This window comes from Plutella xylostella, chromosome 19 (genome assembly GCF_932276165.1).
Source record: "Plutella xylostella chromosome 19, ilPluXylo3.1, whole genome shotgun sequence".
NCBI lineage: Eukaryota > Metazoa > Arthropoda > Insecta > Lepidoptera > Plutellidae > Plutella > Plutella xylostella.
The window spans coordinates 8,634,030-8,660,929 of record NC_063999.1 but is presented as its reverse complement, the minus strand read 5'-3'; the positions used below and the strand labels follow the sequence as shown (position 1 = coordinate 8,660,929).

At 37.2% G+C, this 26,900-nt stretch overlaps 1 protein-coding gene across 1 annotated transcript; it reads right to left on the bottom strand.

Moving 5' to 3' along the window:
* Positions 1-1,394: 1,394 nt before the first annotated feature.
* Positions 1,395-26,684, bottom strand: LOC105390968 (histone-lysine N-methyltransferase 2C). Its single transcript, XM_048627556.1, has 3 exons — positions 26,548-26,684; positions 2,285-5,904; positions 1,395-1,897 (listed from the first exon to the last, which is right to left on the bottom strand). Exons 1-3 carry the CDS (start codon positions 26,563-26,565, stop codon positions 1,555-1,557), a joined length of 3,981 nt encoding a protein of 1,326 aa, XP_048483513.1. The 5' UTR covers positions 26,566-26,684; the 3' UTR covers positions 1,395-1,554.
* Between the last annotated feature and the right edge of the window lie 216 nt (positions 26,685-26,900).

Below are 26,900 nucleotides of genomic sequence, written 5' to 3'. Positions count from 1 at the left end.
AAAGTTTTAGCAAAATCTATTTTTAAAAGTTCCGAATACTTTAAGCCAACTGTTATTTTTTCGGGTAGGTACCTACAGTTTTTACCTATAGTAGGTACTTACTTTGTGCACTGCATTTAGAGTATACCTAATGACAGATAGATTTACTGCCTGCCTAACTCGAAAGCCCAAAATAATAAGTACTTAATTATTAATATCTCGACTATGAAGATTTACATAGGGTCACAGAATAATAACTAGTACCAGGTACAGAAGTCCATCTTCGCAATGGTTTGCAAAGAAATATGACTCCATCCCATAAGCAATAAGATCTAATTTAGATCGCGTTCCAGCCGCACACGTTTTTATTTACTTACCTACCAATTAATTTTTGAGGGAATATGCGCCTTATTTCACTGGACTACGGTGCATAATAAGTTATACGTGGTTATACGCATTGAAAAAGAAGCCACCTTAGGGTTGCCTCAGCACCACAGACTACAACGTTTACTAAGCAACGGACTGACTTTGTAAAAAGAATGTCATGTTTTAAATCAAAATTAATTTGAATTTAGAATACAAAGCTATTCCAAACTTTTTTCTATTGAAAATAACCAGTAAAAACAATAACAATTTCATAGTTAAGATATTTTGAAGTACATAAAATATGTATGAATCTAAGTACCTAAAACATAAAATTTTGTGAAAACATGTTTTTTTTCGTTATTATTTATATTATGCATATAATTTATGTTATGATACAGAACGTGTTAGTTTCGTTAAGCACTAATCCCACTCAGCGCACATTTTATAATCGATTCATTAATACATTTTGAAGGTAGTTGTGTCTGTAAATTTAATACTTTAACGAAAACAAAATTGGAATAGACTTTGTTCAACATGGAGAAAAAAAGGGTTTGTAGTTCGGATTAATTTCATTTCAAATAAGGAACGTAGAAGAAATCAATAAAATACTTCGATTAGTTTTGGTTTTACCTGTCAGCATCTTTTGGTAATCTAAAAAAAAAATTGGATCACGATCCGTATTTAAGCAATTAAATACGGCACAGTATTTAGCTGTTTTCTTTCTTTTTATGTCCATTTTTCTATTCATAAATTTTAATAAATACCTAAATACGACATTTATAAATAAATAAAATAAACTAGTACGAAATAGGAACAAATAGCGCGCGCGTGTATCGTCTTCCGCTTGCGGCAGCCGACTAGATTCGCCCCCTCGATGGGGCAGGCGCCAGGCAGGCGCCTGCGCCGCCCACGCGCGGAGTGACACAGGCCTGATAGGGTGCAGTTTTAGCAAAATCTATTTTAAAAGTTCTGATACCTACCAATTCGACTATGAAGTTTTACATATGGTACAATATAAAAAGATAAGGTATAGAAATAAAAGACTGATATTTATAAAAATAACGTACATTATATTGTACAACCAGATATCACTTTCGTAATAGCTCAACTAAAATACTCATCACGCAGTTTTAATTTAGAAATTCACTAAACCTAGGCTATTTACAAGGTTAAATTATAATAACGCCTTGCGGACGTCTCACATTCATGTCAGTGTTTCCGTAATGATCTGCCCAGTTTCGTTTTACTGTATCCTGATGATATCGATACTTGATGGTTGTTTTCCTGATCTAAACTCAGACCAGATATATCTATTAGTAATGGCACATTCTCCGAACCTTCTCCAACTATTTCGTCTTCACTTTTGTCGAAGCTCTCAGGAGTTCCTTCCCCCTCTATGGCGATTTTTTCGAAATCTTTACTCAAAGCATTGTTTTCTGCTGCTTCTACGAACGCGTTTGATAGCTCTCCATCTAGTTTGTTCACGCTGCCTGACGCAATGTCGTACATGTAGATTTCTTTGTTTGCCGATTGATCTTCTTCATCATTGGATCTGAAACGAGAATGAATTAGATATTAGATTGATAAAAAAGAAACCCAAATCCTAATTTTTATTATTCAAATCTAGATTACACATAAGTGAGCCTTCTAGTTGCTATAACCGAGAGGTGGACGCTATATCAAAGTACCTATGTAACTAACATTACTACCACTGTAGAGAATTAGGATTTCAATCGTTGAACCTAATGATCAATAAACAGAGATGCTTCAAAATATATTATGTACCATTAAGTAATTAACTAGTTAGGAACTTGGCGAATAGTTAAATATAGCACTAGGCCTGCGTGATGAACTAAAGTGTGGACGTCATAGACAAATGAAAAATGGAAAAAATTGACTTTTATTCATCTGTTAATAGTTGTTGACAAAAGTATCTTACCCAGTAACTAGAAGAACGACAGACTGTAAATCAGCAGCAGTGCTTTTTTCAGTTCTCAGCCATTTTTCATAATTCTCTCTCGTTGGTTTCTTCAGCAAGTCTTGGAGACTATCTCCAGCAATAAATTTAATGCCCTTTAAGTTAGTGGTAGCAGCTCTTTCTGTTCTTTGGTGATCACCATTTAAAAGTTCAGTTTCTACTGGGGCTAATACAACCACCGATGTTACCTTTCTGCCTTTTAGAATATCAGGCAGAGGGAATTGATTGCCACTCACTTTCAAAGGCAAATAGCGGTTGTACTTCTTATCATTGAGAGCAACCGGTTCAAGTCTTGTTGCATCTTCCTTCACGTAATCCTTGGCAAGTTTCTGTCCTTCCTTAGTTTGAGGATCAAAATGAACCACCTTCATTTCAACAGACTGTTTGTATTTTTTTGGTGGCGGAACTTCATACTGAGCAATATTTTCAGATGCAGCAATTTCTTGGTCATCATCTTCACTTTCATCATCAATCCTAGACTGAATTCTTTCTCCATTAGGTGACACAACAATGGGCCTTGATTCACTAGCAGCAATCTGTTGGCCACCACCAGCACTGAAGAAATTAGCTAGCTGGTCTGGTGGTAAGGATTCTAATGGAGTTTCACCAACTTTGTCATAATCCAAGATACTAATATCAGCGTTATCTAAAATTCCGGATGATAGGAGCTGCTGTCTAAGGTCATCTGGGACTTCATCTGGCAATTCGAAAGCTGGCTTTTTCTGCTTTTTAGCTTCTTTCTTTGATTCAGGTGTTGGATTTATTGAGTTTATGGTAGACGATACATATTTTTGTGTCGTAGGCTTGATCTCAACTGTACGAGATGTAGATTGGTAGTACGGTGGAGACGCAGTACTTGTAGGGTACGTGGGTTGGTAGCTCACTGGTCTTGACCTCTCCTGATTGTATTGAGGTTTAGGAGATGTACTCTGTACTTGTTGCTGGTTGTAATTATTTTGAAGCTGTCTATAGTTGAGCTCGAATTGATTAGCATCTTGTTGTTGCTGTAGCTGTTGCTGCTGTTGTTGTTGTTGAGCTTGCAGCAATTGAGATTGCAATCTTTGTATCTCTTCCTGTTGCTTCTGCACATTTTGAGCAAGTTGTTGCCTTACTTGTTCTTGTTCGATGTCAAAGTTATATTGCTGACGCTGTTGCTCCTGATGCTGTTGTTGTTCCTGCTGCCTGTTTTGCTCCTGGTATCTTTGTTGTTCCTGTTGTCTCTGTTCTTGCTGATGTTGTTGTCTCTGTTGGTCTTGTTGTCTCTGTTGCTCGTGTTGTCTCTGTTGATCCTGGTGTCTCTGTTGTTCCTGATGCCTTTTTTGTTCATGTTGCCTTTGCAGTTCATTCTTTTGCTGTTCCTGCTGTCTTATTTGCTCTTGCTGTTGACGGTATTGTTGCTCAGCCTGATTTATCGATGAGCTAGATTGGCTCTGCTGACTGAGACCACTGTAGTCCGCCTGACTGGAAGGACCACTTATGGTAATATGTTGCTCATATTTAGGTATGGCTGCTACTAATTCTCCTCCATTAGGCACGAACTGACCAACGTTTTGTTGATGCTGTAGATTAGCTTGATCGTGGAAGTTATTTTGGCCAATAGGTCTTTCTGAAGGATTGTTAAACTTCTGGAATTGAGGTCCAGTCTGTTGGAATTGATTACGTTCGGGGGCAGGAGATGGCTGTGGCCGGAAATTGAACTGAGGAGGGGAAGATGGTTGGGGTAAGAATTGAGTCTGTGGTATAATCTGTGGTGAAGGTGAAGCAGCTAATGGGCCTAAGAATCTATTCGGAGTGTTTTGTAAAGGTAACTGTGGTCTAGACAGTGACTGTAGTCCTTGGTGGAAACTAAATTGTTGCTGTGGAGGTCCATGCTGGAATGGGATTCGATTTTCTTCAATATGGGGTGGGGCTGGTTTTAGGTTGAAGAAAGAAGGACGGCCTGGAGAAATAGCGAATGAGGGTCTGTTTTGAGTAGTATCGACAAACTGCTGAGGAGGTCGTTGTTGTGGTAGCAATTGGGTAGTAGGTATGGCAGGTTGGGGTCTGAGTTTGTCTTGGAATTGGGGTGCTGTGGGCGTTGGTTTAGGCAGGAAATTAAAGCCGGTCGTTGGTATGTTTAATTGCTGATCTTTGGGAGATTCAACATCTTCGGTAGTAATGGTGTGATAGTTTTCTTGTAAATATTTGGCCTCGTCAAAGAATGGCTGTTGGGGTGGTTGATGGAATGGTCTTTGTGGTCCAGAATGGAAGGTTGGTCTAGGAGGTCCATTGAAATTAGGTGGTCTTGGTGCGAAGGGGGGTTGGCTATGCGGTCGGGGATGGAATGATGGAGCGCCGTTGTTGGGTCTCGATTGAGGAGGCCCAAAGGTAGGGGCAGGTCCAGCCACAGTTGGGATACTGTTTCCAAAATTAGCAACCGGCCCTGGGAAATTAGAAAGAGGTCCTAACTGTGTCGGGAACGGATTTTGGCGAGCAACTTGACCTCTAAACGGTGCAATTGATGGTCCTTGTCTTGGTAACTGCTGCTCATTGGCCAAATATGGTGGTTGGAACTGAATTCTGCTTTGGGCATGTTGAGTTGGTTGCACAGGCCTATATACTTGTGGCCCTGGATTTGATGGAGGTCTTTGGACAGTTTCGTGAAAGTGGTTATTCGGTTGAGCAGTTCGTTCTTGCGATTGATGAATTTGTTGTTGAGGGTATGCGATTGCAGGCCTTGGTGCGGTTTCTTCATGGTCTTCGTTATTTCCATTGCTCTCACGTCTGTCACTGTAATGGCCATGATTACCATGACCCTCATTACCAAAAGTTACTTTTACACTGCTCTCGCTGTGATAGACTTCAGAGTCAGGCTTTATAATCGCTCTCAAGGTAGTAGTCTGTGGCTGAATGTAGTAAGGTTCAGGAGTAACAGTAACGTACTCTTCATGATGTTCGTGTTCATCTTCAATATTAGACGGCGGCGTGATTGCCGGTACTGGTTTATCATATACTACTTTATCATGAGCATGAGGATCTTTACTGTATTTTACATAGAACACTTGCACAGGTTCTTTTTTCTTTTTAACAATAGGCGTTGGCGGTGGCGCTGGTAATGTTTCGTTCGATTCTTTGATGATAATCTCAATAATAGGTTCTGGAGCTTCGTAGTAGTGCTGCTGTGGCTCATGGCTATACAACGGAGCTGTAGGCAAAGAGCCATATGGCGGCCCATACAAACCCTCACCAGATTGATCTCCACCACTGATAATTTTCGGTTGAGCGTACAGTTCATTTCTGTTCAAATCATCATCGACATTTTCAAGGGTAGGATCATAAAGAGGGTCTTTTTGAGAATACTGAACTACTGGCTCCATCTGAACGGCATAAGGTGGCAATTTAGCGGATCTGCCTTGAGGTCCATGGGATATTCTTCTATTATTGTTGTTAAGTGACCTAAAACTGGTAACTCTTGAGTGAGGAAGGACTAAGGAGTACTGTAAATTTTGAGGTGATCGAATGTTGTCAAGTTGTCTTTTCGGTTTTGCGTTTGATGTTGTATTTTTGGCCCATGTCACGCTGAGTACAGCCAAGGCTGTGACCTGAAACAAACAAAATTAAAGTTAAAGTTACCATTCTATTAAGTATAATAATTTATTTATTTAATACTTTATTGCACAAACAAGTGTATAAATTCACGCATAACTTTAAGTCAAAAGGTATTAGGTATCTGGTCGTAGGATAAACGTGTCTTTATCTCGATTTGGGTTCATCATGACGATTTGATTTGTGGGTCCATTTACGAGTCTATCTAAGTAGATTTATTTTATATGCCAATGTCACACTGGCAATATTGTAGTATAGGGCTGGGAAAACCAACATTCAGTTTTTATCGGTATATTTTTTTACTTTGGCAATATTAAAAAAAACAATTTTACCAAAAGAAAAAAATATATATGATACGGTCGGCGGTATTTTAGAAATGTAGGGACGGTGCCGAAAAGTAGGTACCTACTTTACAATATTTTTCATATTCTAGGTGGGTACCTAATGAACCATAAAAGTACCTACATGAATACCTCGAAAATGTAGAGATAGAGATAGAGAGAGCATAGGAAGGTACCTACCTCAATTTAGCACCTCTGCCTCTAGAGTCTAGATCTAGACCGAGTGCCTATCTACCTCCAATATCGAATGTAGGTACTTCCTGAGTATTCTTTCACTAGATCTCGAAGTGATTTCGAAATTGTATAGGTAGTTAGGTACATATAAGTATTTTCATATCTAACAAACCTTTTATCTGAAGCGTGAGATAGCTATAAACTAAACCGACAATGGACAGCATTACCTCACAGAGGCATATTATGGAAATGCATACATTTCACTTAAAAATAAACCGATATTTCTTGACCCGCGTACAGTCTACAATTACCAGCACTAAACAGACCAAACTAACGTGGCTTTGCACTACAGTTAGGCAACTCGGTCAAAGTTGAAGATGGCCGGATATTATGCAAAAAAAACCTGACCAAAAGTTTTCCTGACTCATTTGTGGTGTTAAATGGACGTCAATTATTTTATTTAAAATAGTTATGGCGGATATGTTTCTTTCAGAAAATTATTCAGCGGTAGGTAGGTATTGGATGGTATCGGAGGCCAAGATTCACTTTGGGTCGCTGCGCCAGCGGAGTAAGTAAGTAAGGTAGGTATTGACTAAGAAGGCCCAAAGACTCTTCCTTGATTGGAAGTAAACACGTGCCACAGCAGTGGAGACGTGATGGTTGTGATTATAATGATGATGATGTACCTACTAGGTAAGGTAGTCTGGATACCTATTAATAAACCTATGCGACCGCTTCTCCGTGGAGTAGATGACTCGCTTCCTTGAGAGTCACCTCTCTCACACTGCCCCTTCGTGGATTACAGTCGTGTAAAGGTTTTAACATTTAGTAGGTACTCTGATTCCCTTATAAAAGATACAATTTAAGGCAGCACCTCTTCAATTCAAACAGGCGTGTAAACAGGCCCAGCTATTAAACTTAACAACCTGTTCGGATCCCGCCATTAGTGCACTTTTTCCCGCCTTTTCCCACGGCGCATTGTTGCCAACATCAGCAACACGTTGCAAATTACAACGTTTTGTTGCGCATCGCTTGCGTGCCCAACATTTTCATATTAACGGTGCATGCGATTCATTCTTTCGGTCATAGAATGGGTTCAAATGGGTTCGTGTTGTCTATGAATGAGGTATTTCTTTGTATGCGACCTCCTTGCCTTCCTGCTGTCAACTAAGATTAAGAATAAAAACAAAGTTTTGTTTGTTAATTTAATGTGGCTATGAAATCGAATGCCTTTCGCCGGTAAACCCGTAAATAAACAAGTGATCTCCAATAACATGTGGTTAATTATTCAAATTGAACCCTAATACAAATACTTAAGTACCTCATTAATTCATCTCTGGTACTACAGGGTCATGTTACAACTAAACCCTGCTACTTGAAACTTTTACCTATTTGAAAGTGACTGGTTCTACTGCTATTTATAAGTGAAGAAAGATGTTTTTCCGATCGCTTCTAAAACGGGTCCGCCCACAGCGAATGGCTGAGCAACGAGCATATTCTAGATTGGTACCTCAAATAAACACTACACTACAAAACTTAAGTTAGCGCTTAAGTACTAATTAAAGCTACTTTTGAAATTATTATCATAACAACAGCAAAGAAACATTTTTTCCTACATAGAATATGTTGGTAAAAATCTTCGAAAAATCTTTTTTGCCGTTCATTCAGATAAGTAATAGGTATGACTGTATGTAGGTCATCAAACTTTTATTTTGTCATATTCATATTATTATGATATGTAAAACAGACGACAAATAACATGCTAAAGATGTTGCTCAATACTCCTTGCGATGTTACGTAGGGGAGATGTTGATTGCAATATAACTGCTAACAAAATGGACATGCATTCTAGAAAGTGTGTAGGGTATACGCTATACGTACCTATACCTGCTACCTACAATCCTTTTTTGACGCTGTTCACTATCATCATAACTACCTATAGGTATTGTAAGCTACAGTAGGTAATAAAAACTTGCACAGCATCATGAAACTACGCAAGACATAGCTATATGAATGAGCGTGTAAAATCTAGAATAGCACTATTATTCGCTAAACTACCTACCTACAAATGAGAAATGACTGTGGCAGACGACACACGGCGTCATTACCGATGTAGGCCATCTTACCGACCGTTTTGTGAAAAAAAACACATTCCGAAAAAAGAACACAAAACAAAATAGTCTCAAACGATCCGTAATAGTATCTAAAGCGTTAGTAATAACGACTGTTTTGTTCTGTTCATGCCAGAGATTAATCTGTGATGTAATGTAGAGTAATGCAGTGACCCGTAGATGGCCAGTATGTTTGATTCTGATCTGTGGATTGTGTAATGGCGGTCATTTTTGAATTTGGACCGTTGATGTGCGCCTTTATGGGTAATTGGAGGCAGTTTATTTGTTGATAAACATGGAATGTTACATGTTTGTTATGTCATAATGTTTATCTTAACCGTTCTCTTTAGTAAGTAGCAGACTATCTTTGGGTTAGGCGTCGTCGTCTGGGTTAAAGGCCAATGTGGGGTGTTCGCTGTTCGGGGTGTTAGTTACGTAAAGTTCTTGTTTTGCTATAGAATTACGTATTCACTATTCATTGTCGTATGTATCTTGATTCATATGAGTATTTAATATAAACCTACATTCAATAACAAAACATTTATAAGTATTACAATAAGTGCATACAAGTACCTAACCGACCGTATCGTCCGAATCAAACCTGGGACCATACATATACCTACAATAGGCATCGTGTAACCACTGCACCATTCGGTCTATTCTCCATGCTTCACGAAAGTGTCATTGTACTGTTGCATGCGCTCATAATAGTTTAATAACACCTTCCGTCTCACAATCATCTTTTGGTCATGCCAGTTAAGTAACTCATCCTACCATACGGAAAAAAGATAAAATCTTTACTGTCATGGTGACAGAACTTACACCAGAAGTGACAGGTTATTAAAGTACCTATTTACAGTCCAACTATAAAGTCGTGAAAACGGAAGTGGATCCTAACTAATTGTTTAAGATCGTATTTAATCGATCTGTTATATTTATTGAAGCACAAATCCGTTAAAAATCTATAATAAATTGGTAGGTATTTCATTTTTAAAATGTATGTTAAACTAAAAAACAAACACCTAAAATCTCCAAAATCATATAAGTAGGATTGTTTTTTTTACGTTACAGTATTTTTTTTTCATTTTGTACGTAAGTTTCTATGTAATGTGTATACCTACTTATTTAAAAAATACAAAAAAAATAAATATTCTATTTATATAATATATGTAAATATAATTTGATTTTAAATTAACTATTAAACATACAGTATAAATCATACTTGTGGGGATTGAGTGGGAAGATCTCGCAGCCGCTGCCCAAGATCGAGTCAGATGGAGAAATCTTCTCAAAGCCCTTTGTCCCTGCTGAGGGACGTCAGGATGGATGTATGTATAAATCATACTTGCTTCCCTCAAACAAAACAAACACGTGTCTCACAAAAAAACATTCAAATTAAGAAAAAGAAAAGTTCCGACACATTCCAGCCAGTCCTACCGCATTCACAGACAATCGATTGGTTCCATAGACAATTTCCCACACGAGAGCGGGAGGCTAAGTTCACGGTAATGCCACGCTGTGAGATGATGCCACTTGTAAAGGCATTGTAGAGGTAATATTGGTAATGGCATCTCACGTGTTTATTTTGAGTGCGTGCACGCATATTATCGTAAAGATTACATACTTCATACAAATGCTCACGACTGTAATCAAAAGGGGTAGTCAGAGGTGACGCGCAAACAAGCCATCCCGCTTTTCGATGTAAGTACATTAAAATTTGTACTCACGGAACAGGTCGCGAGCAGCGAATTCCCGGGAACGGATTTGGTCCGAAATTGGTCCTTCCCGAAACCGGGAATAAAAATAGCATTCCCGGGAATTCCCGGGTTTGATTTTTAAACGATTCTATGCTATATTTTCATCTTTATTTATCTGTTTCTCCTACCTTAAACCAAAAAAATAGATCGGCAGGCTTGTCGTCTACGATCAGAAACTCGGTTTTGTTGTAAATTATTGGAAAATCATACGTATTATTGTTTTCGCGCAGCTGCATTGCAAAGATAAATTACTCATCTACATCACATTGTTTCACCTCTTCCTGATTCAATATTTTCATCTTTATTTATATCTGTTGGTCTTACCGATACCGCCTACCTAAAATCAAACAATTGATCGGCTTTTACATATGTGACCAAAGAGTATGTAAAAGCTAACGCTAGTGTGACGCCTGTCATATATTAAAATAATATATATACAACATAGAAAAAACTAAAATAAGAAGTAGGTTGAGCAATAAATCGTTGAATGAATTAATTTTTCTAAAACATTATTACCTCAAGTGTAATTAATTTTCTATTTTAATTACATGTCATAATAATATTATTTTTAAACTGTTAGTTAATAATACCTTTGTTATTGTTTAATTTACAATTAAGAAAAACAAATGATTTGGCATGTAAAACAAATCATTATAATTTTGGTTGTTAATTTATCTGACGGTTGCTTTTTTCTACCTAGATACGAGTGATAAAAGTATAATTGAATAGTAAGTGTTTTAATAGACACTTTTAATACCCGAAAATAGAAAACCAAGCATTTAAAATAAATTCCCGTTTCCCGGGAATTCCCGGGAAATCTTGAAAAAAAATCCCGTTTCCCGGGAACAGAAAAATGTCGGGAAAAACGAAACCCTATGTCGCCGTTTTGAAAAGATTCTATCATCATTATTATCAGTCATCAATCGTCCATTGCTGCACAAAAGCATATTTTAGGAGAATTTTGCTCATGCAGCCACTACCGGCCACCGGTGTAAGATCGTAAGTCCAGTGGGCTGGAGGGTGTCGCACGCTATGTTGTAAGAAAACAATAGTACCTACTTATGAAATCTTCATGCATGCATACATTTCATCGTCTATAAAATCATAATATCAGCCTCAATATTATTTTTACTAGACTAGTTACTACCTACTTTAAATGTTAATTCTTCACTCTAGCTAGTTAAGGTTTTGTGAAACAATGAAATGAGAGTGAAAAGTAAAGCCAGCGTAAATAAATTAAAGCAATGAAAGTCAGTAAAAAGTATTGATCGATCGATAATAGTTTAACAATAGACGCAGATTCACTAGGAACAGTTAGTCGAAGACGGAAAGTTAACATCCGTTCATTTAACGATAGTCAACTTTTATAAACGTTTAAAAAGAAAAAGGTACTATTTCTGACACCAAAGCAATTAAGTAAGTACTTAAATAGATCAGATACAACATACTGACAACCATTGTACAAATAAATATAATACTTACTACAAAGTCATCAATCTAAGAGAACTAATTCAAAATAATAACTAAGTGGTAAGAGTGGGTTCTTATTAATTGTCGAGGCGTTATTTTTCAGGATTCCTCAATCTTGATCGTATATTGTTTATCTACGAACGAGGTAGATAAGAGGGGTCATTGCGCTGTAACTTCGATTTTCTTATGCTAGAGAGACCACCTGGCCCGTTTTCAGTCCTTATGGAATAACCACGTGTTTCCAGTTAGGTATGTCTGCATACATAGGAATCAATTGTTTTATACTTTGTCATCAATTAGTGAAAACTTTTAATTGGCTTTCAACTTTTTATTTTTAGTGTATAACTGTAAAATTTTAGCTGTAAGTTTTCCATAAAATAAATAAAATTAAATAAGATAGGCCTTCAAACTAATGAGTACATTGTTGCTAATTACTATTTAAGTATATTGCTTCTTGCATTTTCACTTACGCACAATAACTATGATTAAGATTAATGAATATAAATACCTATAGGCATAGCCTATGACCAAATAATAAACAAAAGTGAAAAGTCAAAGAATTTGGGCTAATGCCATGAGATAATAATAAAAAACCTTGAAATTTTTAACAGTTCTTTGACAAAACTTACATAGGTAATACAAAAAAACACAAGGGTCTGCACTGAAAACTTCATTCTTTTATTGATGTGATTGTCCTATCACAAACGCAACAGTGTCCTTTAGTTTATTAATTTTATGGTCCTATGGGATAGTAAGTATTTAAGTTATGTACTTACGTAAGTTTTGTTCTTGTATGTGTACTAATAAAGCATATTATATCTAAAGTATATCGATATTATACGCCCTGCAATTTTATTTATAAATCTGCTTGGTATTTTCATACTTGATAAAAACTAGAAAAATGTTTTAGGTTTCCTTACCCTACGTATTAACTACTTAAGTTTTTTATAATTATAATCAGCAATTTTATAAAATTTTATTTATTTACTACTTAATAAGAGTCCATTTTATGGTTGGCTCGGCTATTTAAAGATAATTATATTTATTATATTGCATTGCATTGCAGTTGCAGGTATCAACTTTGATAGCCACGCTAAGAGGTAACGCAATAAAATGGCATATTTAGTTTTACTTAACTGTGCTATTGCTGCTGCCTCTACACGGGTTCCTTATCGTTGTAGATAAACGTCACTTCATCGCGGTTCGACATTAATAAGTCACTGTGTTTGGTGTAATGCGCATTAAACAAGTTTATTGACGTCGATAACGAATCCGTGTAGAGGCCTCTGGGGTTTTAGATAGAATGTTCTTTATTTGTACTCACACGGTTTTAATTGATAGCTAGAACTTAACTATCCAATATATTTTCTGTGTTTCAAATATCCGCAGGAGAACTAAAGTTACTGACATAGCCAAAAGGATTAGCACGCTGAAGTGGCAATGGGCTGGCCACGTAGCCCGCAGAGCCGACGACCGCTGGAGTACAAAGGTTCTGGAGTGGAGACCCCGTGTCGGCAAACGGCGTGTCGGTCGCCCCCAAACCCGTTGGTCTGATGATCTGCGGAAGGTAGCGGGAAGCCGCTGGATGCAGATGGCGGGTGACCGTTTGGGGTGGCGATCGTTAGGAGAGGCCTATGTCCAACAGTGGACTACAGAAGGCTAAGAGAGAGAGAGAGAGAGAGAGTGTTTCAAATATATATATAATATCCAACCATGTTGCACATGTAGGTTTCGGCTTAGTATACCCTTTTTGCAACACTGTATAAATCAAGTCAACCTAGTTGACAAGGCAGTAAGTTGCTTCCAAGTAGGTTCCGAAAGGACACTTTCATAAACTCTTCCTGCTATTTCGAGTATAATCTCACGTTAGCATTCAATACGTGTGCTCGCCAAACTCACAATATGGCGACGGTGCATATGAATCGACTTTCCTTTGCAAATGTCGCCTCGGTTTATATATTTGTTTCCACTCTACACTCTAATGTCCATGGGTTGAGTGAGAGTTCTGAGTTTTCTATAATATTATTGTAAATATATTAATTAAATAGGTTGTACTAAGCTTTTATTTATACAAAATTAAATTTGGCATTAAGGATCACATGGATCTATATCTTAATTACCTTTAATATTTAACTATATAATTTAAAACATAGGGAAAATGGAGATTGATATCAATAGTGATAGGAAAAAAGTTGGTCTGAGGAATAAAGTGTAAGTTCCAACCATAGGCTAATAATACTGTATTAGTCTATGGTTCCAACTCATCTCATAAGAGTATTCTGTAAAATGAAAATAAAGTCAACGTATTAAGTACTTATTTGTGACATGGCTACATAATGCAAGCAGACACTGCGTAAATAACATAGAACATCACCGTCAATTTCAAATGTTTTCCATACAATACATAAGTAAATCATCACGACCCATCACGTCCCCAGTGCTGGAGCTCGGGTCTCCTTCCAATGAAGGAAGGGTTTTAGGCCTAGTCCACCACGCTCGTTGGCCTAGTGCATAATAAATAAAGTATGTAATATTGGATGTCTATCGTAAAGCTTCCACTTCAAAATCGGCACATGTGAATGATAAATAACAACTGATATCTCTGTTCACACGTTGCTTCCCACATGATCTTGAAAGATTAAATAAGATTTTATTATATTTTAGTCGTCTAACGAGCAATAGACAATGGTTCCGGTCTAGTATTTCAGATATAAAACTGTGACGTCGCCTACTGACTTGACCTACTAACTCGACAATATGAAAGGATAATTAACTCATTAAAATATATTATTAAGTATTAATTGAGTATATTTATTAAGTAAGTACCTATGCTGTTGTTTACTTGGAATAGTTATTATTATATAGAGGTCTCTAAAAGATCAAAGCACAAAATTATCTTTAGGTTCCTCATCACTTATCAGGAAGACCTATTAAAGTTATTAATGACTATATATTCTTGTAGTGAAACAAATAACAAATGAACATACATACCTACGTGTATCTAACTATGTAATGTCTCCTCAACTCTATTCCATCATCGTATGGTGAGGTATTTACCTGAAATTTCTCCTTTGACCGTAGGTTCTCAAGGCATTACCGATGCATAGATGAAAGAAAGTTTCAAAGAGGCGAACAACACAGTCACGATTTGCATAGAGTATGGCAAAGACTGTAGATATGACTATTGGTAGATAATTTTTAAATGATAACTGATTTGACAAACATATAAGAGCGGGTGTAGTCGGCATCAGCCTACAGAAAAAAAGAATGAATAGACTCTAAAATTGAGGAAGTTCTAACGTCCCGGCTATATTGTTAGTATTACATTTCCTGGGAATGTATTGAAACCTATCCATAAACAGTGAAATAATAGGCATTATTAGTTACGACAAGTGTGTCAAACCACTCAAAGCGGTGGTATGTCTAAATACAATAGTGCGGGTAGTGTCTAAACATAATCTTTGTCTGGTAAAGTTCTAGCTTAGGCCATCAATTTGCATCGACGAAATCACTTGCTTTTCTAACACTTTGGGAGAAAACTCGACCAATTGTTGCCATAAACTACAGACCATGTGTTGCGCATTGCCGAGTCATTTACACAACCATTCGCCTCAATTGATGTACATGATAGATATTGGTGCTTAGGACGGATTATTATCCCCTTAGAACAATATTACACTGTTACAACTTTTCAACTTTCAACATCGCACATTTTTTGAAAGAAAAACGCAAAGAACAAAGGTTTTTTAACCTCAAAGTCATCTCACTAGTAGCCTTCACCTCAAAGGTCGTGAAACCTGTAAAACAACCATAAGATTCTTTTAAAGAAATCGCATGCGTCTCAAAAAAGCTGATGCAAATCTTTGACTTTTAAAAAATGATGAAGGAATGCGAATTTTTGCGAGAAAGCCGGATGGAGTTCGCATCTTAATGAGCGATTCTTTAAACACTTTAAAGGTGATTTTACTTCGGTATTATCAGCTTGTCCACTGATAATAAATCCCATATCCCATTCTATTTTCCTAAAACCATATTATTATACCATGTAATGTACATAGTATGCAACTTTTTACAACGTTGATTAGATTGGTTGAGGTATTCACATTATACTACTTCTGATGAGTGAAATGCAAAATTAGCAAACATACGACTATAATCGGTTTGGAAGATGTCGTATATTTAATGTAAATATTCGGGCCTTGACCGAGTAGAGTATTACTGGTTTTAGTGGTTTGAAAGTGAATTTCGGGTTAATTTTAGACAGGTGCTCTGTGAGTGGGTAGATTCTTTTATAACTGGTGGAACGACACCCGTAAATTGTTTCATAATAATATTTTAATGTATGCCACATTCGAGCGATTGTTAAAACCCCCTTCTTGTTAGCTGTGGATTGCTAAATTTCACCAACGTTTTTTGTTCGCGATTCGGCCCTGTCGCCAGACCAAGTGGGGAAAGTCCCCGATAGGCTGCTAATTGCACATATCATCTCAGATAAGCTATATCCTATGCAGCCGTCGGCCCTGCATCCCTTCTCTTAGAAATCTAGTTGCCTAGATGCCTAGGTTTCACTGGAAAGTGGCCTTGCAAGGAGCGTGGGAATCGAATAGCATTGGGCGATTGACTGCTCCGCTTTGACTGCAGTTATTATGCTAATGAAGCTATCCAGTTGCATATGGCATGATTAGCGGTTGCTCTCTCAGCAATCAGGTCTAGAAAATGAATTTGCAAATGACCCGATAAGTATTCCAGTTTGCTGTATTCAGAAGCCCTTGTAAGTTAACACGCTATTGTATAAAGTTGGGGTGTATGAAAGAAATCTCTCCAAGCGAGTCTACCATATCAATGATGGTATCTTATTTACAAACATCCAGTGTACCCTGTAGGGGACCTATCGGTATGGAACATATTGCACCAAACGGATTGTCATTAATGTATGGAGAAACGGCGTCGGAAATGCCGATGAAGTGGACGCACTTGTGTGTGTGCATTTCTACACAAATAATACTGATAGGTTGTCGTACCATTGGCAGTCACTCGCATCGCCATCTGAAGGGCTAGCACGGGGAGAAATTAAGACGTGACATAAGTTCCCCGTCGCGTTGGCTCTTGAGCTGCGCGATGTGAGTGAGCGCGGTGCAAAACTTTTGTCACGTCTTATATATGCGCCCCGTGCTAGCCCCTATGATAGGTCACCGAAAATAAAGCTAGATAAATGAAGAAGTGTTTTTGCTGTACTTTTCATGAATGGTGTGTTCCATAATGTTAATTTATTAAGTGAAAAGTTATAAGTACTCGTACGAGACCCAAACACTAGAAGGAAAATACTTCCCACGCAATAAGTTTTAGTACTAAACAAAATTAATAGCACAACTTATTAAATTTAATTATAAGTCTTTGAAACCCGCCAGTTGATAGAAGATTCGAGTGAGCCTTTCACATGCCTCCCTAGTAACTACCCACTTTCACTGGTTAGTACCTAATAGGGCTTCGACACTAGATATAGGTGCCTAGTCAGACTGGAAACTAAACGAAGAATCAAACTGTTTCTATTAGTGCGAGAAGCAGAACTTTGCTAAGGGCCTGTTCCACAATGTCTGGTTAGTGGTTACCTGTCGGATAAAATACATACTGTCACTGTCTAAAAAATAATGACAGAGAGTGACAGCATGTATTTTATCCGACAGGTAGCCACTAACCAGACATTGTGGAACAGGCCCTAAATGTGATAGGTAATTTGTAAGGAGTGTGAATGCGTAAATGTGACACTGTGGTATGGATTAGTCAGTGTGATGAGCGTCAGTCACTGACTGCACATGACGTAGGTGTAGATAAGGAACAGGTGATACGTCACTCGCGGCGGACGCATTACCAGAGCGTCAACCTCATGGGCAGTTTTTGAGATGCGTGATGACGTCATCATACGAAATGCAGATCAATATTAATTGGACCCTATAGTGGCGTTATCAACATATCATGTAATAATAATAGTGACCATTTATTGAAAAGCGTGCGGTAGAGAACTGTCAGTTGTATGAAGAAGGATGTGCACAAAGTGTGTGACGTTGTCCCGCTTGGCTATACTCGTAATGTTGAAACGTAGGTATATGAATCATAAACATAACATCCATTTAGAACTCATACAAGACGCTAAAGTGCATGGAAAGTTTAATGTTTCACAATATTAATGAGTAAGCAGAGGATTTTGTAACAAACCGCGAGTCTCGCCGCAAACCTGACATTCTACTACTCATCCTGGCTAGGGTCAACCAGGGGAATGGTGTGTGGCCTACCGGGTTGAACAACTCGGGAACTAAACATCGTGACAGCAGTTGTGTTATTTTTAACTTTTCAAAACGAAGTTAATTTAGTGGACGGGACACCACAGCAAACCATGTCTTATAGGAGCAAACTCTTTTTTTTAGTAACCCATAATTTACATTAAATTTATTTACTGCAAGTTTACGCTAAACTTCGCATTTCTCTATAGTATCAGCGAGTAAGTAATTTGCTTACGCAATAAGTATTACGTGGTTATAAAGGCAATTATTATGCATATATAATATCAGGTAATAAAACCTCTAATAGTGCACAGTGTTTGTTAATCTCTGACATGGGAAGCTGGTTCATGTTTTACCCTACGATCGAAAAAGAAAGGTGTAATAAGGTTATGAGTTTGAGTTAAAAAAAATAATACATTTTTTTTTTCTTAGTACATACTGTTTAAGCACTAGAGATAGACTAGCGTTTGTCACTGTGGTGAAAGGATTAATAGTCAGTCAGATTAATTGCTAGTTATCGTGAAGTTAAAACGCATTGACCAGGTAATTAGTACCAAATTCAATACAATTTGAATCCGCAAAAAGATATCAAAACAAGTTCGCATGGGGAAGGATATACACTTAAATAAAATACAGCTGATATGTCACTCGGGGAGGCTTCGTATTCGAATGTGATTGTCTGTAGACGATTCGGTAAACAATACTGAGCCGCGAGCACAGGATTCGATACTATTTTCGAATCTACACAAACATATGGAAAAAACAAATGCCACTTTTGGAACTAACAAATTTGCCTTACATTTTGACAGTGATATTTGACGATACGCAACGTAAACGGAGGTTTCGAATCCTGTGCTCGCGGCTCTGTTATTTTATTTCCATCAAAAACACAAACAATAAAATATCTACGGCTTATGTGTCCGGAGAAACCGTGGCTAACTATTACACACGTTATTTTATTTAACGATTACTATAACTGCTATTATTGATAACTGTTAATTGTATAGAGAAGCTTTGTAAAATTATTATATTATGATGGATCGTGGTGAATCTGCATTTGTGTTGTAGCGGTATGTGAGCGGTATTGATAGTCATAGTCATACGTCACACTCATCACTTTCATAAAACGTAAGTACCTTTGATTTTGAATATTTTTGCATCTACCTATAATAAATTCTTGATATGTACCTATGCCTAAAAAGATTACATAAGTGAAAATATAAATCAGTCTTGGCCTATTTTTTTTTGCCTACCTAGCTAAGTTAACGAGTAGATACACTCACGGGCAATGAAAAGGTTCCACTGAGAAAAACACCAAATTACTCTTTAACGCAAAAGGCTAGCTTAATGATGCCTTCTGCAACATTCAAGTACATTTAACAAGGGGGCGTTTGGTGTCGGCATTTTGTTAGTGGAACTATTTCATTGCCCGTGAGTGTATATGGGCAAATGGGCATACATATTAGATAAAAATACCTACACAGCCTTGGTAAATAATATCATAGTGGCAGTAGGAAGATCTAGATTCAAAATATTTGAACTATGATTTCAACAGAAAAATTGTTGGAAGTTGACAAAATTTCACACATTCCATAGCTTCTGATGGTTATACTTATTATAAATAAAAGTACCTACTGGTCGTTAACACATATTACGGCATAACTGATGATCTATTATATAACTAAGTCGTGGTTAAGTTAATGCACTCTCTTTAGAAGTAAGTAATAGTGATACTTAATGATGCATTAGAAATTAGTTCAATGTGTGTTTTTCTTAAATAAAGTGTTTTTTAAGATATTGCTTCCGGTTAAGTGATGGTTATTCTAGGTGTTTATTACACAGTTTTTGGAATCTATATAGTTTTACTGAGTAGTTCCATCTTTTTTACTAAGATCTATATTGGGAATTTTAATAATCAATATACCGAAGTCTTGTCAAAGTAGTGTTTTTACAACTGCTTTCCAATCGAAATATAAAAATACTTATACTCTAATTTTTAATTCCGCGGAATTCTGACATTTCATTAGGGATACCACTAAAAAAGCTCTTCACCGAAAAAAGGAAAAAATTTGATCCATTTCAGGTCAATATTTTTTTTAAAGTTTTCATACAAGAAGATAAATCTAAATATTTACTTGCTCAAGTGAAATAGGTACTACAAAAGTAACAAATATTGCAATACTAGCTGTTTTCATGAGCTTCGCTTCACCTTAATTAGTTTTCCCGTGGGAATTCCGCGATAAAAAGTTGCCTATGTGTTAATCAAGGGTGTCAGCTAACTCCATTCCAAATTTCATTAAAATCGGTTCAGCCGTTTAGACGTGAAGAAGTAACAAAGATACACACATACATACATAAACACATACAAACTTTCGCATTTATAATATTAAGTAAAATCACAACTCACGACCATTGTATCGAATTAATTTTAATTACTTTATTTTATTCTTTAGCACGGCATCACTTGCTACTAAATTCAGGGATAACAAACCTTTTTAATCGATTTCAAATAAAATATTCTCAATTCGGTAAGTACATAAGAATATGTTCGGTATGTAAGATTATTGGAACTGCACCATATTCACATATTATTATGACAATCCATTAAGCCTAATAAACAAATATATGAATTTTTTTATTGTATAAGTATGTTTATATGTTTGTTGGTATGTATGTTTGTCCACGAATATCTCGGAAACGATTGATCCGATTGTTACAATTCTTTTTTAGGGTTCCGTAACTCAAAAGGATAAAAGGAACCCTTATTGTTGTTCGTCTGTCTGTCACCGCCCTTTTTCTCAGAAACGGTTAAAGATCAAGCTAATATTTCGTATAGATGTACATCTACATAATGATGAAATTAAAAGGAAAAATATCTCAGGTAAGTAGACTTGTACAGAACCCTCAGTGCGCGAGTCCAACTGGCACTTGGCCGGTTTCTTATTGTTGACCTTTCACGTTGTGATCGTTTGTTGATTTTTATAAACGTTATGGAGCCACAACCTGGCCCTTCCCGGGAAGCAGCCCCATCTGACGGAGCACAAGAGTCAGACTTTCTCTCTTCCAGAAAGAAGCGTCCTCGTGGTTCTTTTGCGCCTAACGTAAAGACCCTCATACTAAATATTTTAAAAATATAATATAGAAAATTGTCCGGATACAACTGATGTTCAGACTCGTATTGAAAAAAGTACCCAGCCAAAAAAGGTTTGTGATCTTTGACATGTCAAAAATGTATAACTGTCAGAATTCCGCGAGATTACTAATTAGACTGTAAATGGATCTAAGCCGTCTCGGAAAGGCCAAATATATCAGCTATCTAAAACGCTAAATTGTCAACATACACACGAAAAACACCCATTAAGTATAGGTATCATGAAGAACAATAAATTGAACCAATCAATTTTATTGCACACCGAATCACGTACACACTAAATCAAATCATCAACTTCGCACAGGTAATCAACTAATCACACAAATTATCGTCTTCTATTTGATAAACTCGCCGCCGCACCTATAATTTCTCCATTCATTAACAAAAACACCAAACTCTCATAATAATAATCTTTTAAGACGACCTTCAATAAAAAGTACACACATCACATAACCGATCTCTTTGGTGAACGAAAGTGAATTTTAACTTATTTGCGTTGGTTGTTAGCCGTAAAAAAAGTAAAAGTTGACAGGTAAGGAGGTAGGTAAGCGGTGGTAAAAAACTTGTAACAAGTTGTTGGTATTTGAACGTATGTGCGGCGTAGGGACCCTATATCGCAGAGATGCTGTGAGGGACTTTCCTCAGACTGATATAATAATTTAATAAATATTATATCAGTCTGAGCGTAGTATATAAATTTAATACTGTGTCTTCATAAGACGTATGTATATGTAGAATTCATCATATATATATATATATATATATATATATATATGATTGATTGTAACGTTCGTATATATGTATATATATATATATACGAACGTTACAATCAACGACTTGACGAGTTGTCCTTTAGTCATACAACTGAACAGCGCCATCCAATGAACGGGCTAGTGGTTCAATCAAACAGGAGATTAAACCAGTTGCCTGCGACATATATATAGAATTCATCATAGATCATGAATTCTACATATACATACATACGTCTTATGAAGACACAGTATTAAATTTATATATATATATATATATTTCATTTACACTCGGATATTTCACTAAAAGCTAATCGAGGCATATTAATACCAAAAAAGCCCCGTGTGTGACGGGCTGGAAACCATAACTTCCGGATGTCCCGCCCGCGCTGGTCACCCTACATGTGGGATGTGTGAGCGATTATGTGCAGTGTGGAGGCAGCAGTAGGTACGTACTGTGTGTAGAACCGCGCGACTCCGATAGAGATTACTTTCGCGGAAGGTCGAACAGAACAAAGATGGCATAGAGCCGCAAAAGTTTTTTTTTTTCTTCGGGTGTAAACATATTTATGATTGTAACTATTACAATTCGTATAAATAAATATGATATGGCATGCGTTCGGAAAGTCGGTATCAACTGATAATTTTAAAAGGTTATATCACTCGTAACCGTTAAAAACCTTTTACTAAAAGTACAAGACAATAACTAATTACCAACGAATACAACAACAAGGGAACAAAGATGTGACGAAAATTCCATTTAAAGTTTATTTTTCAAAGTTTTCGATTAGATCACAAAGCCCAAGTTGCGTAAGAGGCGATATAAATAGCCTTTCCCATCCCTTATCAGATTGCGGATCAGTTTGAAGTCGGCTCCATTCATCGTCTCGTTCCCACACGGTGGTGTAGTGACTGTCTTCGGTTACGCAAGTGAGATGGATAGACGTTTCACGGTTCAGCGCTTGGGCTTGACACAGACATTTATCATGACAGCTGGTGTGCAGGTTTGGGTTCTAGGGTTATCGCGGGTTAGACGGTGACAGAACAGTAACTAAATGGTTAAGATAACAGGATAACAGACAAAATATGAAGGCCCTATTCTTTCAAGACACATGGAAAGTGATGAATATCACAAGATAATGTTGTAAAGCTATCTATTTCTCTTAAAGTCAACGACAGTTGGATTCAATTATTAGCACTACAGTACCTAAACGAACTTCATTTTGCGAATTATAGATACCGAAGTTTCGATAATTATTTTTATTTCAGTCACAATAACATAATATGCATAAATACCGGAACTAACTTCTTGTCATATTTTTTTCTAGCTCATGACACTGTCTAGCCTGCTAGATATTTATCTGCATAATTAAAATTCATTCGACTTTCCGAGTGTAACATTATAACGTAACCTATCACCTCTTTCGAAAATTTTCGGCCTTCAGAGGCAAGTGAATGTACAAACCGGTATATGTATTTCTCATTTTGAAATTAAAGCGTTAAAAAGTGGCCAATATCGAAAAAAATATATTGCTTTTCCGTAAAATCTTTGTTGGTCTCGTGACTCTTACCTATGGAAAAGCATACTTTTTTTCGTGAATCTCCAAAACTCGCATAACAAAAGTGGTTCAAAATGACCCCCTGAGTCACTCCCTTTTGGTTTTTGCATGTGTACTATATCGGCACCAATACTACTTTTGCAACCACCTGTATGTCCTCGGTCCAACGGGCTGAGGGTGTCCCACGCTACGATTGCACCTTTGCGGACTCTCTTCCAGCACGCAGTATGGCCAATGTGTGACTAATAGTCACTATAGTGAAAAATGCCGTTGACGCAAACCTCATAGTCAGGTACTCAGGTTGTATAATACAAATGGGTATGAGAGTTGAATATTTATGCGGCTTTGTGGGTAATTAAAAAGAACCTACATTAAGAAGGTTGCGTAATCTTTCAAGAGGTTTTAATTGACAAATGGTTTTAAATTTCCAATGTTAAGTAAACTCTTAACAGGTTAAGAGTATTGTGATTTATTTATACGAGTAAGTGAATCAAAATTATATTTAATTATATCTAAGTGTATAGTGTTACCGTAGTAGACGACCGAATGGCGTAGTGGTTAGTGACCCTGACTACTGAGCCGATGGTCCCGGGTTCGATTCCCGGCTGGGGCAGATATTTGTTTAAACACAGATATTTGTTCTCGGGTCTTGGATGTGCCCGTAAAATGGCAATAGGCCCGCCCCCTATTACATTGGGACTAACATAACACTCTGGCGAAAAGTGGGTGCAGCAATGCACCTCTGCCTACCCCGCAAGGGAGTACATTAGTACAAGGCGTGAGTGCGTGTTTGTATAGTGTTAGCGTATTATAGAATATAAGAATATGCAAAGTTTTTTTTGTGATTTTTTGTATCAATGCAGATTTTTGACCTCACATTCACATACATTTTTAAATATTGTTATTATATCAGAGCCGGCCCGCAGACACATAGCAAGGATACATAACACAATCTATAAACAAACATCTAACAACTTTCATATTCTCAAAGCTAAGGCATGTCACGATGTCCCTTCACCGGAAGTCAACATGTTATGAACGAGGATTCGAACCTGAGATCCTTTTAAATATGATCATCCTTTCCTTCAACCTCACAGTGTGATTTCTGACACCATTATAAACCCTCGCACCCTTCCTTTGATAAGTGCCGGCTACCCTCAGGTAGAGATCTTTAAATCATTCTTTTCAATAAGTTTGTAATCCACTTATGGGGTGACCGAAAGGAGCCTCATAGAGTGATTTATAAAATAACCGTTCCATAAATACGACCGCCGCACCCTGTCAGCGACTGACATTAATGTGACCGGCTGATCCTTTTCCCCAGTGACGTATAAATACCGAATGACGACCGAATGGCGTAGTGGTTAGTGGCCCTGACTGCTATGCCGAAGGTTCCGGGTTCGATCCCCGGCTGGGGCAGATATTTGTTTAAAGACAGATACTCGTATTTGTACTCGGGTGTTGATATTTATATTTAGTATGTATCTATCTATGTATTTGAGTAGATATATCAGCTGTCCGACACCCATAACACAGGTTTTGCCTAGCTTGGGGTCGGATGGCCGTGTGAGATGTCCCCACATATTTATTATTATATTTATTTATTTATAAATAACCTCAATGCGAGTGGAGGAGGCGGCGCACCCTGGCTAGTCATCGACTGACGGTAATATAGTTAAGCCTTTCACCATAGTGACAATCACTAGTTTAGTTTACATCTTACCGATAGTGGAAGAAGAATAGTACTATTATAGTAGACCCAGAGCAGTGGCGAAGGGACAATTTATTTGTAAGGGAATCTAGTGTAAAAAAATAGTACACCTGTCATGAATTTATGTCGTGAAGCGCATTATTAAATATTAAATCAGTCAATTCAAAAGAAAAGCCGATGGTACTCCTGTTCTGTGACCCTTAGACACGGATTGGCAGTAATTTACTGACATAAAGTTTAGAACTTCGTTTTTAAGCGCTACGCGTGCGCGTTGAACTCTTTTGTATGGAAAATTTGACATCGGAGTTTGGTGTAGTTTGTGCATAAATTATGTTATGGAACTTTTGGAAATATTATAATTACGATATATTCTAGCCATTTCTACTGTAATAAGCAGATCCTAAATGTAATATTTTCCGGAAAACATTCCGTTGTAAGTATCTTAATGGTGCAAAAGTATTGTGGTGAGTTATTATGATTATTGATTATTTCACGTGTAAATTATATTTAAATTCGACAATTTCACTCACATTGCAGCAAAAAAATTACCAGACGTAATTTAAATCAATGACTCGAACAAAATGACGCCCTTACCGAAGGCGTATAAGACACGTCTTTTCTTAGCAAATATTTTCACAAAGAAAGTGGTTTTCGTGGCGAGCGCCGAGAGAGCCGCGGACGTCCGGTTGCGCCGGCGCAGCCTGCGGGCCACTCCAGCTTACGAAAAACTAAGTTTCGGAGCGCTGCTACGCTGACCACGACTCTATCTCGTTGCGTTAAAAGTACGGATTAGGTGACAGTTCTCGTCCGATTCAATTTGTCAAGTTGTTAATTCTTATTTTAAATTTAACTACTTGCTACTGGTCACCTATTTAAAATGATCATATTCCACAGAAAAAAAAGTTTGATTTTTTGCTTTGGTAAAATACAGGGTTGTTCAAAATTACTTTTAAAGAGAGGGAGAGAGATTTAACTAAAATTTTTCTTCTATATTTATTAACTAGCTGAGAAACATTATTATTTAAAATATAAATTACCATATTTAATAATAATAATAATTCCTAAGTTATTTTTATTTCGTGCGTTTACTGTACACAATAACAATATTTAGTGACGTTATTTTTTATTCACGACCTAAATAAATAACACTTATGTATACGGCACACGACTTTTAATAAGCTTTACCACTCGGGGCATCCCACTGACACAGTTGGGCGAAACCAATCACCAGTAACGACATCGAGACCTGCGATCTTCGATACCTTCTACTTTCACTATAAAGAAAGTGGACACCAATCACTCAAAAATATTATATTATTTAATAAATTCTGAACGTACCCAAAAAGTCAGCCTCATGGTATCCGAATGTCTGTCTCACTTGCACTATGGTTTAAAAAAAATAAAGTGTCAAAACCCGCACCACACTTGCGCGTTGCCGCGCTTCTTTCGATCGACTGTCAGACGACCGCGCGTTTATCCCCGGCGAAAGAAAGCCAACCTTCACACAACACAGCTATTATGTAAACCTCCAGGCGAAAAAAACTTCGCTGCAAGTGCCCGACAAGATGAGTCGACGATTATTGACTGTTAAGTAAGTTCCTGGTCTAGATTCTCGTATCAAGATCACGGGTCGATGGATGACAATGGAAAGTGTTTTGAAATGGCTCTAATTGTGATTGTGGAACAGTTTA